Genomic DNA, 19,107 nt, shown 5'->3' with positions numbered 1-19,107 from the left:
TATGGCAGAGGTTTCATCATGTCAACAGCTTCAAATTAGGCACAGGCATTATTGCCATTTTTGGTAATGACAGAAGAAATAAATTGTCTCGCAATTCAGTTCCAAGTGTGACTGCTTCATGGCTAACAATGCCCCTTAGCTGCATTGAAATCCCTGTAAACATCGGCCTCTCGTGGCTTATTGCTTAATTATTTAATATCAACGACATCCATCCATCTTCAAGTTAATTTCCTCTTGTTTAAAGTTAAAGTGGTGATTACCATTAACTTGTTGGCTCTTTGCAAGACAGGATATTATTGGGGTTTTCAGATTTAAAAAAAAAACAGTTTGTAGAAAGAAAGAAAAAAGCTGTCTAGCAAATAGTAAAGAGAAGTCTAGTTAAATGTGCCGGCCTTAGATAATCAAATTTACTACATGATGTGCGGTCCCGTTCATGATCAATTGGGTTTATGATAGAAGACATACATTAATGTGCGGTGTGAAAATGGTCTCCTCAGAGAAATGTTTGCTCTTCTATTCTTTCCAATTTGGAGAAAAAGCACATGGTCCCGTTATCTTGGCGTGAGATACCTTATCCTCACGCTGTCACAGTCATAAGGGGCTGTTTTTAGCGCGGAACAAGCTCACTCTTAATCTTGACTGGTGAAAGAAATAAACGCTCGTGGCAGCGACACCACTGTAAACACACTTGTCACCGTGACAGCGGAGACAAAGAGATGTGAGATTCTTTTGACGTTTTTTGGAGTGGCTCCACAAACACAGGTGTCTGCCGACTGGTAATGAGGCAGCAAATAAGACGAACGTGACGCGAATAATTAAAGAGCCGTCAGAAATCCATTACGCCCGCTCACCTGCTGTTGAACGGGTTATCCCAGGGTATCACGTGACTGCCGCTGGGTCCAATCAAGAAACTGACGCGCTCGTAGAAGCCCTTGGACGTGGGCTGGCCGGCTGAACTTTGGCCCTGGCCGGCGATGGCAGCGGGGTCAGGTGAGCCGCGACAGTAGGTCTGACCCTGGCAGGAGATTTGAGTGCAGCAGTCTGGGTCCATGCAGTCGATGAGGCCGTCTGGGGAGACAGGAGGGACAGTCAAGACTGGGAGGGGGAAGCTGTGTCGACCGGGATGCATTAGTGAACGCGGGTGACTTTGAACGTGAACTGAAGTCCATTAAAGAAACCGAGCTGACATGAAACTATTTCAAAGTACGTCACTCGCTGTGGACTTTAAAAGTTCTGAGCTTGTCGATCAGCAGTTTAATCGCCATCCAGCTCCACAGTGTTGAGATATATATATATATATATATATATATATATATATATATATATATATATATATATATATACAGTCCAAACCACTCTTTGTAATTGATCTACTGTATATTTAAAAGCGTGCTGTTTAACAATCTGCTCTGCTACAACATTTGCATTTTCTTCCCAGTGATGTTTTATGTATGATTGATTTGTTTTGTTTGTTTGCACTGTCACCGAGGAGCCACATCAAAGCCATTTCCTCTCTCTCTCTCTTGCACAAGGAGAGTTACACGCCAGCTTTTTTTTTTTTTTTTTCTGACGCTAAAAGACGATTTGTACGAGGCTTTTAATTCTCCCTACCTCCCTCGTTATCCTTGCCATCCGAGCAGAGCGTCTCGGTCGCTACATCGCATCCCAGCCCTCTCCACCCTGACTGGCAGATGCAGTGCCAGACGTTCTGATCCAGGATGCACCTCCCGTTGTTGTTGCACAGCCCGGGGCAGCCGTCTGTCAACGCATCATGTACGTGTCAAAAAGCGGAGCGAGTCGGAAACAAGGAAATCAGGCGGAGAAGGGGAGGAGGAAGACAAGAGCGAGGGGGGCATTTAGAGTGGACAAGGGGGGCAGAGGAGGGGTACAAAGATGATAAAAGACAGTACTGAGTGAACATACAGTACGATACACCTCTGACAGGACTCGGGATGTGGGGGAGGGTGTGAGGAGTTACTGTCGTTTCACAGGAGTTTAAGGAGCAGCACAAAAGGAGTAATAAAGAAGAGGAGGAAACCGGCTGAGCTGCTTACAGTTCATAAAGCCAATGGGAGACACTGCGAATGTGTGTTGACTCACATCCGCGTGGCAATTGGAGGTTTCTATTTGTGTTGAAATCAAAGAATGGTGATTCTCCATGAGTTCACAACACTTGTATTTTTGGTTTGCGTAAATTCTCACATTGTGCTTTTTTCGAAAATTGAGGGCGATGTTGCATTTGAATCAAGCTGTAAACGGTTTCCGAGTAAGTTCAAAGTTGCCCAAATCCCATTTGAGAAGCAGAAAATCGGTGACTGTCTTGCAAGTTTATTGCTTTCGCCTAAAAATAATTAGAGTAGGGGAAAGCCTATTGCGGAAACACTCATGTGAAGTAACAGCAACATCAAAGGGAAAGGGAAGTATATGTGTAAATAAGGAAAGAAGGGTGGGAAGGAGGAGGAAGGGGGGGGATCAGGAGTCTCCACATTTACAGAAAACAGAGCACTTGCTGCCAGATCGCATTCCTTCTAGTGGAGGGTGAAGACAGGGAGCCGAAACATGACTAAACCACACCAGGTTTGGGGCGTTTAATCTGGCAGACACAGGGAATTAAGACAAGGGGGGTGGTGGTGGTGGCGGGAGGCGAAGGGACCGTGGAGTCTGTGAGTCTGTGGTTAAGACGGACAGGAGATGAGGAAACATATCGGGCGAGCAGGATCACAGCAGAAACATTATGATCGACTCGGACATAGAACAGGTGTATCAACGCCGTGCTAGGAAAGAGACAGAGGGCAGGGAGGGATTGTTTGTGACAATCTCTCTTGGGGGGATAGTGGTTCAATTTACCTTTATATCCTATCTTGACTGCTCCTATTACACAACCGAGGAAAGGGAAACATTTGGAAAAGAAAATTACTTATCTCCTTGGTGCCAGAGAGCTAAGACTGACAAACACATTTGCTTTATTGTAACTTACAGGGAGCACAGAAATTGAGAACGGTTGCTGACATAAAGCTGATGCACCTGCCAGCTTGCTTGAAATAATTGTTAAAAAAAAAGAAGCTTTGCAGGTGGTTTTCCCCATGATTATAGTTGGCTTCGCCACGTTTTTTAGTTCCTGCTCTAATTTCAAACTCTCAACTGTGTATGTAAATCATAGTTGTTGTGGTGATAGAGCCGAATAGAATATTACTAAGCATGAGTGACAGGATATGACTGGAAAGTTCACTTTTCTTTTTTTTTTTTAAGCACACAAAGGTGTTCCGGATCAGAGAACATCTTAAGAGTATAATTCTCAAAGCAAAAGGAAAAGTGTTTTTACCTGATACTCTGGAATCCAGGGCTATACATGGAAGCCAAGAGGGAGTTGGATAGAGATAGATAGGCAGACAGGCATACAGACATGAAATGGAAAAGAGAACCGGTATAAGTAGGAGTTAGGCAAAGAAATGCAATTAGAAAAAACATAAAGTTGAACATTGCTTTGAGAGAGGGAGACAAAAGAGACAGAAGCTGCAGGTTTAGAAGAACAGATTCTTGGAGTTTAGCTGCAGTAAGAGTCTGACTTGGATTCAAAAACAAAAGAAGAAGTGATTAATCAGAATTATAGATGCTTCCGTAGTCAGAATCCCATTTTTTTTGGGGGGGTAAAAAGCGCCCTTAGATGGTGTTTATGCTTCTGTCCATAGGAAGCAACATGAATGAGTTCCTCCCCTTAAGCGTCGTAAAATATTCATTGTTAACACTCTTCCATCTGCTTTGCCGTGCCAAGGCAAGGCAGCCGAACACAAAGAGGAACACATGGTCTCTCTTGATATCTGGTTGTTAAAACAGACTCTATTAGCCAGTTTCATGTGGGCCTGCTTCAAAACATTTCACTGTCTGCTTGTCAGGAGGTATGTCGTCTCACCCTCAGTCTATTATGGACGCATCACAAAGCAGCATGCTCATATACTGTGTGTGTGTATATATATATATATATATATATATATATATATATATATATATATATATATATATATATATATATATATATATATATATATATATATATATATATATATATATATATATTTATGTTGCCGTCATATCCAATTCGGTGATTCCGACAACTGCACGGCAGCGTCGCACTAAGGCGAATCGAAAACACCTCCAGTGGTAAACTGCAGCCCTGAGAAAGCAGTGACAATGGGTTTAGCCTTGCATATAAAACAGGATCTAGATGCCGGTGACAAAAGAATGGCCGAGGAAGTCCTCTATTCAAGCCCTGTCCATGTAATGTGATTAAAAGGCGCTTTGTGCAAATGGCAGTCATTCAGGGTTTGAAAGACAAAATAAGCTCCCGGTTCTCCAAGAAAAGGTAACGCACTGCCCATTCATCCCCGCTGCATCTGAAGCAAGGAGTTACTTTCCTGGAGGGAGCCTTAAACAGGAAGAAAGAAAGAAAAATGGATGGTGCACAATCAGCCCGGAGGACGGAGAGATTAATAAGATCAGGAATGTGACCCCTCCAACAAACTACTCCCCCCTCCCCACCCATGGGATGGATCGGCGCCGTGGACCCAGGATTGCTCATGAGAGAACTTGTAAATACATAATTAGGGCTGAATAGTTTGGAGTGCCAGATCTTTGTTTCACAGAGAGTATGTTGTCGTTGAGGGGTTGGAGATGACACTCGAGGGATTGCTGTTTGATGCGGCGTGTCAGGGTTTAACGAGAGGACCTTTGACAGGGGGTAAGGTGTCGAGGAAGTAGGAGTTAAAGGTCAATGGGAAGTGACATCTCAGAACTCATTATCCTCATTAATGCCAGGTGAAGCGCTGCCATTTCAGAAAAATGATATTCCAAAGAGGCCTGCCCGTGGCTTTGCAGCTCCCTACATACCTGCCCTTGACTCACTAATACAGGAGCATCATTTCAGCAGTTTAAGAGGTGAAATATCTAAATGGATGAGGGGGAATTACAAAGTTGATGTGGTGGGGAGATGTTGCAAAAAAAAACAAAAAAAACTTTGGAAAAGATAAAAATGATATTGGAGAATAGCAGCGAAATATCACATTTCTTTGTAGTTGGAGGGATGGTTAACAGGTTGAATCTAGAACATTTTGATGCACATCAAATGAACATTTCTATCAATATAATGCCGCAGTTGAAAACGGGTTTGAATCATACAAACTAAATATGCCACAGTGTCTGTAGCGCTGCATGAGGAAGAATAGTTGCTGCTTCCACAAGCAACAACTGGCATTTAGAAACAAATGAAAAACAACTGAACTGTTACTATGTTTAGTCAAAGTTACCATGACTAAGAGAAAAATTAGCAAGGCCACAATATAATAAATATACTACATACTCCAACAAAGGCAGTAGTATGTATGTATGTATGTATGTATGTATGTATGTATATACACATATATATATATATATATATATATATATATATATATATATATATATATATATATATATATATATATATAATTTATTTTGTGTCTTTAGTTTAATACATTTGGTGTCTGTAAAGTGTGTGGCGCTGTTACTTTGAAAACTAATTTCCCCTTTGAGATTAATAAAGTATCTTATCTATCTATCTATCTATCTATCTATCTATCTATCTATCTATCTATCTATCTATCTATTGAAAGTACAATATTTTCCTCTGAAATCTGTTGGGTTTGGAGGATGAAGTGAAATAAAATGGAAATACTCAAAATTGTACTTTTCAGTTCTTGCGTAAATGTCCTCAGCTACTTTCCACCAATGACTGTGGCCGGTTGAGTCAGAAATTAAAACATAGCAGTTCTCTTCCGCGCAGTGAAAATATCCCTCCAAGGTGCTCGTGTGGAGTAGGCAGGCTGCAACACAAGTGTGTCACGATCTTTATCTCCCCTACAAACTGCACAGAAAACACTGACATTCACACTCCAAAAGTTGCCTCCTTTAAACCTGTCCTCAAATGAATTTCCCCTGTAGTTCATGTCCTTCTGTCAAGTGTGTGTAGGTGTGCAGCGCTGCATGTGTCACCGTTGGCTCACCGATGGTGCAATGTTCACCCGTCCAGCCCTGATGGCAGTCACACTTGCCCTCTCGGCAGACTCCGTGGTCAATGCAGCGTGGGTGACAGTCCCTCTGCTCACAGTCTGGTCCGGTCCAGCCTTCCTCGCAGTGACACACACCGCTGATGCACAAGCCGTGGGGACCACAGTCCACCACGCACACCTCTGTAGCGAGAGAGAGAAAAGAGCCACAGAGTCATGTCGCTTCTGTTCTGTGAAAAGGCCCTTTTTTTTTTTCATTTTCTTCCGTACTGGTGTATTTTTATATGCTGTGACTGTGGAGCTGCGTCTGAAAAACATTCTGATGTTTGCTGAGAAGTGTTGACTCGATTGGTTAAAGTTGGGCTGAAACGTTTAATCGTAAACTAGACACATTGTTCATCACCGCTCCTGAAAAAAAAAAAAAAAAGTGTTAAAAAAAGACCCTGGAATTGTGAAGGCAAAAAAAATAAAATTAGCTGTCTGAAAATATTTCATCTGAAGAGGGTTATAATTACTGCCATCTATAAAAGGAAATGTTAAGAAGCCTTACTTTACATGGGAAAAAAAACAGCACTTAACTGCTTTCTTTGACTTTATGGATCTCAAATTGAGCTCCATAAAGCGGAGCAACAAAAAAATAGTGCGTATGGCAGGACACACAGTTGACATACGATATGTCAGGCATTGAAATTGGTCCGCAATAAACTTTGATTTGGCCTCCATTTTGCCCAATTACTCAATGAATAGTTGATAAAAAGGAGAAATCTTCCCCCCAAAAAAGTATGAAATGAATCTTGATATATAGTGCTATTACTTTTATGGGTTCTGGCAATAATAAAGTCTTTTAAATTCGTAGCTGCTTGATATTTAATTTGTAAACTTTATTCTGCACAATTCAGCACAGCAACACCGACCCGTCAGCGTATTAGAAAACACAAACGTAATGAGAGCAGAATGAGAGAAAACTTTAAACAGTCGGAAAATAAAACACTGCGTGCGTCCGTATGTCGCCAGATGGATCACATCTGATTCTATTGATTCAAGTTATTCATGTAACATCTACACAGCAGCAAACTATGGAGGAAGTATATTAGCTCATAACCAAACAGGTTCAATCAGTGCAATGTCCACTGTTTTTTTCCTCATCTGAGACGATATCAAAGCTTATCAAACAAGATATAGGTGTTGCTGGGAATCACACAGTTGAATGATAAGCGAGACACTCTTCAGATGTAAGAGAAACACCAGTTATTATTGTAAATTCTCTTCCTGCAGCCACTTTTAACTCATCTTTATCAAAGGCTTCAGAAATTTCAGAGGCCGCTATATTTCTTTCCCATGCAGTGCGGACGCCCTAACATAAAATAAAACCTGTCATCGCTCAAAAACTCTGAAGTCAAAAGAATAGCAAAGCACAGCAATTACTTTGTGCATCTAAACACTTCCAAAACAACCACTTTTCAGCTTTTACACAAGCTCATTTGCATGGCGTCTTGGCAGACTGAGGCAAGGGTTATGGATTTAAGCAGGTTCTCATGTCTGGACTCAGAAATGTTAGATCAACATGATTTCTTCAAGCGCAGAGCATCGGTAACAGCAGAGCATCTGTCGTGAAGCCGCGTTTTGAAGCGAAATTCAAAATTATGCAATCCTTGGGCGGTAGGTAAGTCAGCCTGCACCAGGCGCAAGCTAGCGCTCAACAAGCCGCCGCTGCTCTTGTGAGAGAATAAGAAATGTTCATTTACTGGAACCGAGAGCTTTCTATCAAAGCTTTCCAACAGGAGAGCAATGAAGCCCTCCGTCGTGACGGCAGCCTTCAGTGTGCTGGAGGAAAGCAGCTCAAGTGTGTCCTCAAATTGTAAGTGACTCGCTGCTCCAGGAAATTTGGATGGCCCCATAACCGAAAAGTTTGTGACTTTTATGAAAAACTTGCTGTAGCCTGAGGGGAAAAGCAAATAAGCCCAGAGATATATAATTCCGCCGCATAAATGAACCATAAACAAGCCGTATCTACTAATTTTGTTCATGATTTGTATTTTTTTAAGCTAATCCATGGCCATTGCTTTACCCACGCTCTCCTTTACCGAGGCTCTTTTAGCAGTCCGTTTCCAGCTCTCAATAGAGCTTTTCTTCGATTGAGAGACCTTGGACGGTTCTGATTAAGTCGGGCCGACACTGTAGAATATTAAGCGTGCCTCTGGAGGGGAGTCATTTGATTCCAAAGGGATACCTCCTTCCCATAGAATCTATGCAATCAATTTTTCATTAGTCCAAAAGTGTTTATCTGCCTTTAACATGCCCCTGACTGGAGCTGGATAGGGGTGGTGGACGGTCGATCCGTGCTGCTCGCTTGTTAATTAAAGTTTATTTAATTGAAGAAGAACCGCAGCATTAATTAAGAAGGACCGCTCCACCCGCCCAGGTGGGTAAACCGTAACTTCTGGACCGCATCAGTTCAGTCAGTTCCAGTATTGACAAGCCGGAGATATCTTGCTGAGTGGAAGCATTGTGTCTGGAATTCTAAAATCCTTAACAGAATAACAAATGACCTCTCTTTAAAAAAAAAAAAAAAAAAAAGAAGAGGAGGAGGAGGAGAAAATAAAGCAGAACACAAAAGAAGGGGAAAAAAATAGAAAAAACCTTTTCACCAAAACCATCATTCCTCTTGGAAACAGACCAAACCGGCTGCATGCTGCTTCAGAAGCTCTGCACAGGCATCCATCAGCCTCCTCGTGATTTAATTTTTCGATTGAATTTCAGCCAGGAGGAGCGCATTCAACAGCTTTGTTTGGTACTGACAGAAACAAACGGCAACTTCTGCTTTTAATTGTTGGCCTCAGTGTGGTCCGCGTGTCTCTCTGTGGGTTCCGCACACAGAGAACGAGTCTAAACCGAGGCGGGGAAACGGCGAATAAATCACCGGAACCTCATGCGCAGATAACAGATGGGAGGGGCCAGCCTTTGAACTAACATGTCACCTACCTGTGAGGAAAGACAAACCCTGTGAATACAAAGCTGGGAACAAATGAAGAAGCTCTGCCGCGAGCAGATGGGAATACACGATTGTCTCCTCTCCCTCCTCCGATAAACCTGAAGCTGCAATAAAACACACTGGCAGAGGTTCTGGACAAATCTATAAGTCTTGTTTTTTTTTTTAACGCAACCACAGAATCGTAAAGAGAACATGCGTTGGGTCTCATGTGAGTAACGTGCGGAGCCAGAGCTTTGTCAAAGCATATGCTCCGTTTCAAACAACCAACTCAAGCTAAAAGTGTTGATGAGCAAAACTTTAAGCGTGTGATCACACCCACAGTTTGAGCTTTTCAGTCCAAAATAAAATGAAGCTGATTTATTTAGGTCCCGACTACCAAGCAAATAAAAAATTCTAACGATTGCATTGCCCGCTGGTCATGAGAATCGAAATCCCAGACTTTAACTCCTGTGGTGAACATTCTGCAGTACAGAGCACTAAAGATGTCCAGACTGAGGTTATCAGATGTCAGCATCTGTCTCCTCCTCACACACAGCTTTTTGTTCTGGGTTTGTTATCTGGAGTCGATCCGGGTTCTTTTCTTTTGAGACATTTGAGGCATTTCAGTGTGTGATTGTGTTGTGTTTAATGTTGTTGTTGTTCTCACAAGGATCGATCTTTCAAATATGTCTTGAAAGTAGTTGTGAACACTTCCTCAATGTGGCTTTCTCGCGTTTGTGAAAAACATGGGTCTCCTATGATTTCGGCCCATCACAGCGAAGGAAACCTTCACTGAAGGAGTGGTATAGGAGCGATGTAACGCAGAGCCCATAAAGCACGGCTCTGACAGCGCTGTGGCATGCATGCATAGCTCATGAGATGAGAAACCTCCGTCAGACAGGTGCTCGTTCATCAAATTTGGGGGAACTCCAGACTTTTTCAATCATTCATTTTGTTTCCCTTCATTTGCACATGTGACTGTATTTTTCAAAGAGTTTCATTTTCGTAACGTGACACATTCATTTAGGAAAACAAATGGTTCTCTGATGTTGACTAAATATTTAAAAAAGATGTGATTCATTACCTAAAACTGAATCTAAATCGTTAAAAGATTAAAGCATATATCATATTGTTCCTCCCTTCTCCTTCTGATTAATCGTGCCCGACGTCTCTAAATAAGACGCCCACATGTAGGCAACATGTGCTGTTGGAGCTAGATCTTTTATTTCAACCTACAGCCTGTTAACAAAGGCTCATACATCTGCTGTCGTGGACACCGGTTGTCTGCAGTGTCTGTGCACAGCAAGGGGGGAGTCTATTTGGAGAAAATACCACAAGAAATTGGTGCCAATTACTTGTTCGGGAAACTCAAACATTATCCACAAAAACAGTTTAAAAAGAGCATTACAGACTGCACTGTTTGCGAGGATCTGTTAGTACAGTGCAAATAACTGCACTAATGGCATCGATAACTGAAGAAATGGAGGGAATGAAAGACCTTGCCGATTATACCTCTAAGTAGATTGTTATGCCTTATCATTATGTAGACAATGAGTGGATTTGGAAAATCTTACAATTCTCACATTTTCCATGTAAAATTCATTACATGAGAAAACAAACAAAAACTAGTTCCATCTTCGCTATGTAGAGGTTGTGTTGCTTTTGTTTTTCAGATGCGACTATTCATTTTATACATTTGAGTCAACTCAGGTTTTGGGGAAGTGAGATGAGCGTTTGTCCGTTTCATAAACCAACATATTGATCAGTGACACCATCCACCCGACAGTCAGTCAGAATACGGCTTCACGGGATGAATTAAAAAGTGAAAGGTGTTCTGACCTATGGAGCAGTCGGCCCCGGTCCAGTTGGCCTCGCAGATGCAGGTCCCCGAGTCGGTGTTGAAGGTGCCGTGACTGGAGCACTGCTCCGGACAAGTGCTCTTCAGGATCTCGCAGCCGATCCCCCCCCAGCCCGGGTTGCAGTGGCACTCACCGTGATGACAGGCTCCGTGACCGGAGCACGCCGGGTCCGAGCAGTCCACTGAGGACACACGAGTGAGGTCGACAACGATGTTAATTTCCCACTTCTGGACAGGATGTCAGCCCTAACTTTCTTACCCCGGCCACTTCCACTCCGCTACCAGCCAAGATCCTTTTTTTTTCTTTTTTTTTTTCTTCCACTGGAAGTGCTTCTGCGCCAGAGGATGGCTGGTGAGCGACAGCTGAGGAGTTTGCAGTATTTAGTGGTGGCTGCTAGTAATTGCCCACCCTATGTTCGACTAGTTCTCTGGAGGTATATTATAGGGTACTTCCAATATACTGACAGCATAATTATGCTCCATTATAGGCACTGGGAACAAGGGATGTATTAGTCTAGACAGTTATAATCAATTACTATTAACAATTTGCAGATCAACTTGCTGATCTAGGTTAATAATTGGCAATTATGACCAACCTAATCAACCCATAGGGATAATGGCAACACGGCCATTGTGCTTCCTCTGCAGCTGATTGCTCTGTGCATTTCCACATCTACCTGGACAACGAAATTGATTATTAACCAATTCATCACAAGCGTGGAAGCACGGATGCTCCCTCCTCCCACCTGCGCTTCCTTCCCACAATGCTTCCCTTCAAAGAACCACCGCGGTACTCATTTAGTAAACTCAATAGCTTTCGTTACGTGCGAGGTCAACAAGCCGAGCATGTAAATCTGAGCTGATAATTGTCTTTGGTGTGCACGCGGATCAATGGAGTTAAATGCACTGAAGGCAAGCAGGAGGTGGAAAAGGTTAAGAAAGAAGAAGAAGAAGAAGAAGAAGAAGAAGAAGAAGAAGAAGAAGAAGAAGAAGAAGAAGGCGAAGCTCTTCCTCAATGAATGGAGGAAGAGATGCCATTGACTGATTGATTTCAGGTGTCATCATCTGTGGAGCTTTCCAATACGGGACCTGCACAATCTGTTCCAGCGTGCATCCTCATGCGGTCCAAGCGCTAAGAGGGAGTTAATTTATACGCACGGTATCAATAATAACATCCCAAGCATTATCCGCTCGGTGGAGTTGAAAACAACCGATTGTTTCGCCAATGGACTGTGTCAATCCCCCCCGGCTTCACACAGAAATATATTGCAGCTAGCTGCTCCCGATCCGATAAGCGTTTTTTTTTTTACTCCATTTACCTTGTTCACAGTTGGGTCCTTTGTGGCCGGTGTTGCACACACAGCTGCCCGCCACGCACACTCCGTGTCCCCCGCATTGAGGATCGATACACTGGGAGGCGGGAACGTCACACTCGGTGCTCTTCCATCCGCTGTAGCACTGACAGCGCCCCCTGGTGTATTGGCCATTACCGCTGCACAGGACCGGACAGGCAGCTGAGGACAGACAACAGGCAGAAACTATTTATCTTGTACACTGTCAGGGGAGGTCGCTGTCTTATATTGTATTTGAAGCACATGTCGTAGGATCTTAAATTGTATCCCTTTAATGATTAAAAGAACAACTTAAAAAAAATAATTGTGGCGTTAGATGAGTTAGAACTTTCTCGCCTGTACAAGAAATGCACTCAGTGCAATTTTCTTGATCATTGTTCATGAATATGTCACCAGTTATTATTATAGTTTCAAATAAATATGAAATAAATTCAGTAAACAATGTTTGACATGCTGCCAATAGCTTTTTATGTTTATGTATACTTCATTTAGGTAGCATGCAGATCTAGTTCATGGAGTATAAAATGCAATTGGGAGAATTATTTTGCGAACCAACATTTTCATTGGTTGACTACAGCCCGAAAATGTTCCATTCACCCACATTGTTTTCAATGAAAGCAGACATTTATGAAACCTGGGCCAACAATCTACAAAACTACATATCACCATGTGTGTGTCTGTATATATACAGAAATCTCTTTAAACAATAGACTGGATTGACAGAATACGAGTAGAATGTGAGCAGTATAATTACCTCTGGAACAGTACGGCCCTATGAATCCTGGGAAGCAGTGGCATGATCCCGCCACACACTCACCGTTGCCGTAACAGTTGTGTGTGCACTCCGTGACAGATTCTGCGGGCACAGCAGTGAGCAAGTCCAACTATTAATAACTCATGCGACCGTAGTATTATAGAAGAATCTGAAATCTCACATTGGTATCGCATTTGCAAGTGTACACTTTTATAAATACTGCAAGACAACTGAGATACTATCTTTGCCTTTGAAAGAATCTAAGACTCCTTCACCTCCTGCAGCTCTAGTATAAGGCTTGGCATATATTTACAGCGATGTGTCCATGTTCCACTAAGGTCTAAGCCTCCATAACATGCATGCTTCAGCCCAGCTCTCCCCATCTAAGCCATGTTAAATAAAACCACACTGGCATTTTAAATTAGACCAAATAATTCCATTTCCTTGACACATTTTGCTCTCCTCCTGTCTTCCTCTACACCCCCCGCCCTCCCCCGTCAACCCCTTGAATGACTGATCATGCCCAAGCCCTGCAATCTCCTGAGTGTTTATAGCTCAAATCCTCTTTGACTTGAAGTTAATCTGACATATCCTACAGACAGATCTGGTGTTCATTCAACAGACCATCGCTCATGAACGGGAACCCCCGAAAGACCAAGGCCCTCATTTTGATCGCCGTTAAGAGGGCAAACTTTTTTGTTATTACTCCGACTTGTATTGGATGTTCATTGAGCCAGTGTCGGACCCAGGCAATTTTGACCCCGCACATCGATTCCTTCATATTTGTATGGTGGGATCAATAGAACTCCCCGAAGGAAATAGAAAAACGTTAACTCAACCTTAGTGTTTTTCCCACCTCAAAACCCGCAAGGAAATTTCACCGACTTCAGGACGCTGAAGAGGTTGTTAGGTGGGAAGGATCAATGGCGGCGTATGGTCTCATATTATATAGCGTTGAGCGCAATAATCCACTCCCTTCCCATGAAAACTTCCATCCGCCTCCTAGGTGGCTCAAACTTTTTAAAGAGCTCAGCTTTGTTGACGTATGGAAGCCAGAAACTCCGGCAACCTAACTGTTTGCTCATGCGGGCGCAGCTGTTAAAGGAAATCAAAGTCTCCCAAACATGTCATTACACATCATTCCAATCACACTCATTAGCCAACGCAGCAGATGTGTGTCCCCGTACCCTGGATGATGGCGTTGTAGGACACCGTCTCCGCGTTGCGTCCGTCGTTGTAAAACGCCAGGTGCCACACCCCCGAGTCCAGGTACTGGATGAATCCTGCTTGGTGGACGCTGACCGGATGATCAAGGCGGGCCCTGGCCTCCGGTTCACTCTGGGTCCGATGCTCTTTGGCGATGAGCCGGCTGCCGTCCAGTAGCTCCACAAAGTCGTACTGCAAAAAAAAAAAAAAAACACCAGAGCCCGACAGATGCAGATGATTGTTACTTTAATGTCGGGATAATTAAATCAGACAGCGGGGAGGCAAGAGAGTTCAAAATGTTGATATTTTCCTCTATTGGATGCTTTGTATGCAGCTCCTCCACTGATTTCCTTAACAGTCTGAGAGGAACTCTTCAAAGTCGTAATTCAAGACACAACCAGAAGAGGTTTGTGTACCCAGCAAATATTCCACTATAATAAATGTTGATTTTTCGGTGACAGTTATTTGGAGTTGATAGATGTTGTTTGGAGAGTTGTTTGTGTACTGATGGAGCTGATATGGCTCTGGGGCTAATGCTCAGAAATATTCCAAAAATATATTGTTAACTCAGACAGAGTGCACTTGAAGGGGCTCTGGCAATGTGCTTAATATAATCTGTTAAATTAACACTGATAACGTACAGCGTAGATGCCTGTGCTTCACATTCAGAGTTACTCCCTGAGCGCGTGCATGCCTGCTCAAAATACAAATAAAAGGATAAACTAAGTGAAAAGCTTTCTTCAAAGATTTCTAGAGACAATGCATGTGTCTTCTTTTAATTCAATTTGATACAAAACTGTTAATACGGTTTGATTTATTATGGTTTTCACCCAGGAACAAAACAGCTTTAATATATTATATAATCAGTTTATTTAAAGCAAATATGTCCTTGTCAGTGAGGTCAGAATGTATTTATTGGAAACTACCAGATGCACAATATACAGTACAGTACACACAATACATACACAGTATAAATATATATATATATAGAAATATAACATGTATATATTTTAGGCTTATTTTTCTTCCCCATATATGTTGGATTGCAGCATAACAGTCACTCTCTATTTTTTTCAGGCAAACATTGATTTACGGGGTAAACAAGGAGTAACGAGTCATCCCTGCCAAGTGAAGCGAGTAAAGTGGCGCATCTGCTCTCCCTGCACCTGCTCAACACCTGAACCTCATTTTGAGGGGAGGCTGGAGGTTACAGAGCGCTGCAGCAGAAACCAGCGTAACGCGTACCAGCAGTCCCCGAACAGGCGAGAGGCTGCAGAGGAGCACAGATGCAGACAGATCCCCCGGCTAACGCGCCGGTCGCTCCGCACATGTACTGAGCCCACAGTGAGGACCGGCAGGAGGGAGGGATGGGGGGGGGGGTCTGCGGGCTGCTCCGAGTGTGATGCGTACGCTTTGGCACCGTGGCTGGTGTTTTTGAAGAGCTCGGATTTAAATCCAATGACGAGGCTGTTTGCCGAGAGCTTTGATGGACCGCAAAGCCGTGGATTTTTGTCTGATGCACAATTGAGATGGGGTTTTTTTCTTCTTTTTTTATTAAATTTCAGACTTCTATATTTGACAATAAGCATTTCTCATTTCAATTTAAATACATTTTACAAATAGCGGCTTGAAAAAAATTAATTAGCAAGAATACAAAATAACACACGCAAAATAACTACAAATATGGGAAAATTCCAGGAATATACATCTATATTTTTATTTGTTTTCCTCACAAAACAAGACATCTCTACTACCAAAGCTGCATTGATCAATATGTTTAAAAGTAGCATTCCATGAAATCTCTACTGTATAAATAATATGATTTTTTTTCTTCTCCCAAACCGGATTTTAATCTAAATCAGCAGCGCTCGTGGGATTTGTTTTTGCCTCTTTCAGCTCTTTGCACTGGTTTCCTGGGCCACAATTAAATACAAACAACCAATTTCCCGAAGCAGCAGAAAGCTGCTTTCAGGAACAACAAATAAAGTGAAGATAAACCCAGTGTGCACTACCGGTCCAGCGGCAAATGGCAGACAGACAAAGTTAGCAACCCACAGGTAACTACCCACCACTTACGAGCCAGCATTTCTTTTCCCCAAGAGTTTTTTGGACACAAAACCAGAGCTAAGAAGAGTAAACGTTGGACTGACATTCATCAGGTCGAAAGAGACAGAACTCCAAATGAATGCTGCTGCTGCTGCTGCTGCTGCTGCTGCTGCTGCTGCTCTCTTTACATGGGATGTGTAAGTGGGCAACTGTTGGCTAACACTTTAGGCAAAACAACTTAATAAGCTAGTCATTAGTCAGCTCTTTCCATCTGTCATCTTGTTATTGAGTTCTTCTTTGCCTACTGGCCAAAAATTAATTATTGCAGATTTAAATCAGTATGTGCACAACATCCAGCCTCATTGAAACACAAAGTGCCAGTAGAAAGAAAAGGGACAAAATAAAAAAAATGCATTAAAACAGGATTTAACCCTAGAACAACTAACTAACGTCGGGTGATTTTTACCTGTTAATTTGGGTGGATATAAGTATTGCATTACCATGTGCCTTTACCGGACAAGGCTCACATGTCCCAGGACCGGATGGACCAAAGAACAAGTTCATAGCTCCATTATTTATATTTTTCATCATTTTTATTGCCGGTTCCCTAATTTTTCACCCGATTTTGTCCTCTTTTTTTTGTCCCTGCATGATACCTGTTTTTTTTATTATTCTAGAGGGTAAAATAAAAGAAGAGTACTTTAATTTGCCTTGTATTGTTGTATTTTTGTCGATGAGTAGAATTTTTTATCAGCTCCATAATATTGGATAAATATATAGCCAACGTTAGTGATGGTGTTAGGCCTCAGGAAACACACGCGTGTATCCGGACAACCTTTCAGTTGACTTGCAAACGACAGGAAAGAGAGCATTAAGCGCGGGGCAGGTGAAGTCAACACTGTGATTTAAACCCCTTTGAGCAGAGCAGGGGGCAGGGAAGGGATATTAACCTTGCGGAAGTTGACTTCTTTGTGTTGTTGGCTTGAGGGGTAAGTAATAAAACAGTTCATCCCACGAGCCCTAAACCTCCTGGCCAAGTGCATACATCTCGATTAGTCGATGTAAAAGCCATCCCGGCTCATCTCAATCCAACAATACCAGCGAATAACAGGCAAGAGACAGAGCGTGGAGAGACACGGACGCCCAAAGGACAGAGGAGGAACGCTCAGAGCCTGCAAATTATCCACAGTTTAGATTGAGTGAACTTCTTAAGAAAAAGACAACAAAAGTTTGCTTCTCCCAACTTGTTTGGTTTGTATCAGCACAGACAGACACTCAATAGCAGATGGAGGAAGTCTATGTTTGTGAAAGGTAGAAAAGCTGTTGCACTTAAATGTTGTCTTGTCTTCCAGGCTGTGAATGCGACGAACAGTCGATATCTCTCGTTGGGGTCTTTCATGCTCAGTTAAGTAAATGCATTGATTTGTGCCCCTGATCCCTGAACAGTATGGGATTTAGAGGTGGCCACAATGGACACTGTGTCCAGCATCGACAAGCTTGAGTAGCTCTGCAACAATTGCTGGAGACATAAAAGCAGTGTCTTGTTAATTAGTACCCTTTGGTCTTTGATTTTGTTGGGCTTCCTATTTTCACCTTGAAAATACAATCCAGCTCACCTGTTGTCACTCACATCGGACTTTCTTCCATCAAAGAGTGGCCCTAACTGTCTCCACTTGAGTGAAGCCCATCTTTACTAAGAGAGAATGTCAAGGAGGTGAAGCTAAGAGCTTTTGCAGTCAAGTGTGGTGGAAAATAGCCATTGTCTGAGTGCTTCCATCACGATCACCCAGACATTGGACATTACGATGCCCAGAAATGTCATTCAAGTGACACGTCAGACATGTTGGAAACACTTCAATTTGCAAATGGCAGACATTTAGTGGAAGTGAAAGACGTGCATGCCCACACAGGCAAATCAAAACGGAGAGGACAAAAAAATGAAACTAAACGAGTGTCCTGCTCTAATTTGCAAATGCATACATGTCAGGAATTTAAATGGGATACCAAATGAGTGAAGATAAAGAACCTCTATTAAATAATACTTATTCACTGTTTGTGACATTGTTGTTTGGGGCTTAAAGGGACAGGCACTAAAACAGAGCACTGTGGGGGTAAGTAGAGGTTCATTCAGACAGCCAGTATGAGTTTTTTTAAACATTAAAGCATGTAAACATGTTCTCGGAGAGGAACCTGACAATGCGTACACGTCCCCTTTAAGATGCAGTGACATGGCCTCTTCCAAGCCTTAAAGCGGCTATAATCAATTTATTATATTAACATCTGATCACATGGCTGTTTAATGTGAAAAGGCTCTCTTGCAGTGATTATTAAGTAATTTCAGCTTGACAGCAAAAGCGTTAATTCAACATTAGTCAAACCCGGCCAAGACAGGATGTAGCTACAATACCCCTGGGTGTATTTAATTAAGAAAAAAGCTTTCTAAAAAATAAAATAAAAAGCTTTAAAGTGATTTCATTAGGAACAGAAATATGTGTTTTTGCTTTAAAAATATTAATATTTTGTTCCTACTAAGATAGAGTAAAGTGCTCAATCCTCAATGCATTAAATAAATTAAAAAAAAAGGCTTTACCTGGGTGTGAGATGGTGCGAGACCCTTTCGTCCGTAGACTCCGACCAGAGCGTTCTTCTGTACCGAGATGTTGAACTTCAGGAAGCGGGGCTGCTCCATGCTGAGTTGAGAGCGCCAGAACACGCCTGGTGGGATGCTCTGCCCCGCCCTCTTCCCGATGTCCACCTGTCCCGTATCGATGGAGTTGTTCTCCTGGTGGAGCACGCTACTCCTTCCTAGAAGACAGATCAGATGATGTCACGTGTGACAGAATTCAAACAGCACAGTTAAGGTGATATGGTATAAATCAGTC

General features: G+C 42.5%; 1 protein-coding gene across 4 annotated transcripts in view; it reads right to left on the bottom strand.

Moving 5' to 3' along the window:
- si:dkey-237h12.3 (teneurin-3) overlaps window positions 1-19,107 on the bottom strand; it is a 127,353-nt gene that overhangs the window by 40,888 nt on the left and 67,358 nt on the right. For 2 of the 4 annotated variants that reach the window (XM_068593425.1, XM_068593432.1), the window contains exons 6-15: window positions 18,816-19,030; window positions 14,161-14,371; window positions 12,974-13,075; window positions 12,187-12,381; window positions 10,849-11,049; window positions 6,036-6,221; window positions 3,323-3,343; window positions 2,848-2,871; window positions 1,612-1,758; window positions 852-1,068 (exon numbers count right to left, since the gene is read on the bottom strand). In XM_068593425.1, coding sequence (XP_068449526.1) covers window positions 852-1,068; window positions 1,612-1,758; window positions 2,848-2,871; window positions 3,323-3,343; window positions 6,036-6,221; window positions 10,849-11,049; window positions 12,187-12,381; window positions 12,974-13,075; window positions 14,161-14,371; window positions 18,816-19,030 — 1,519 coding nt within the window. The remainder of the gene's footprint in view (window positions 1-851; window positions 1,069-1,611; window positions 1,759-2,847; window positions 2,872-3,322; window positions 3,344-6,035; window positions 6,222-10,848; window positions 11,050-12,186; window positions 12,382-12,973; window positions 13,076-14,160; window positions 14,372-18,815; window positions 19,031-19,107) is intronic. The other 2 variants (XM_068593440.1, XM_068593448.1) reach the window with 2 other exon arrangements.

This window comes from Clinocottus analis, unplaced genomic scaffold (assembly GCF_023055335.1).
Source record: "Clinocottus analis isolate CAN_PGR_092001 unplaced genomic scaffold, fCliAna1.0.p SCAF_10, whole genome shotgun sequence".
NCBI lineage: Eukaryota > Metazoa > Chordata > Actinopteri > Perciformes > Cottidae > Clinocottus > Clinocottus analis.
This window is presented reverse-complemented; position numbering and strand designations above follow the sequence as displayed.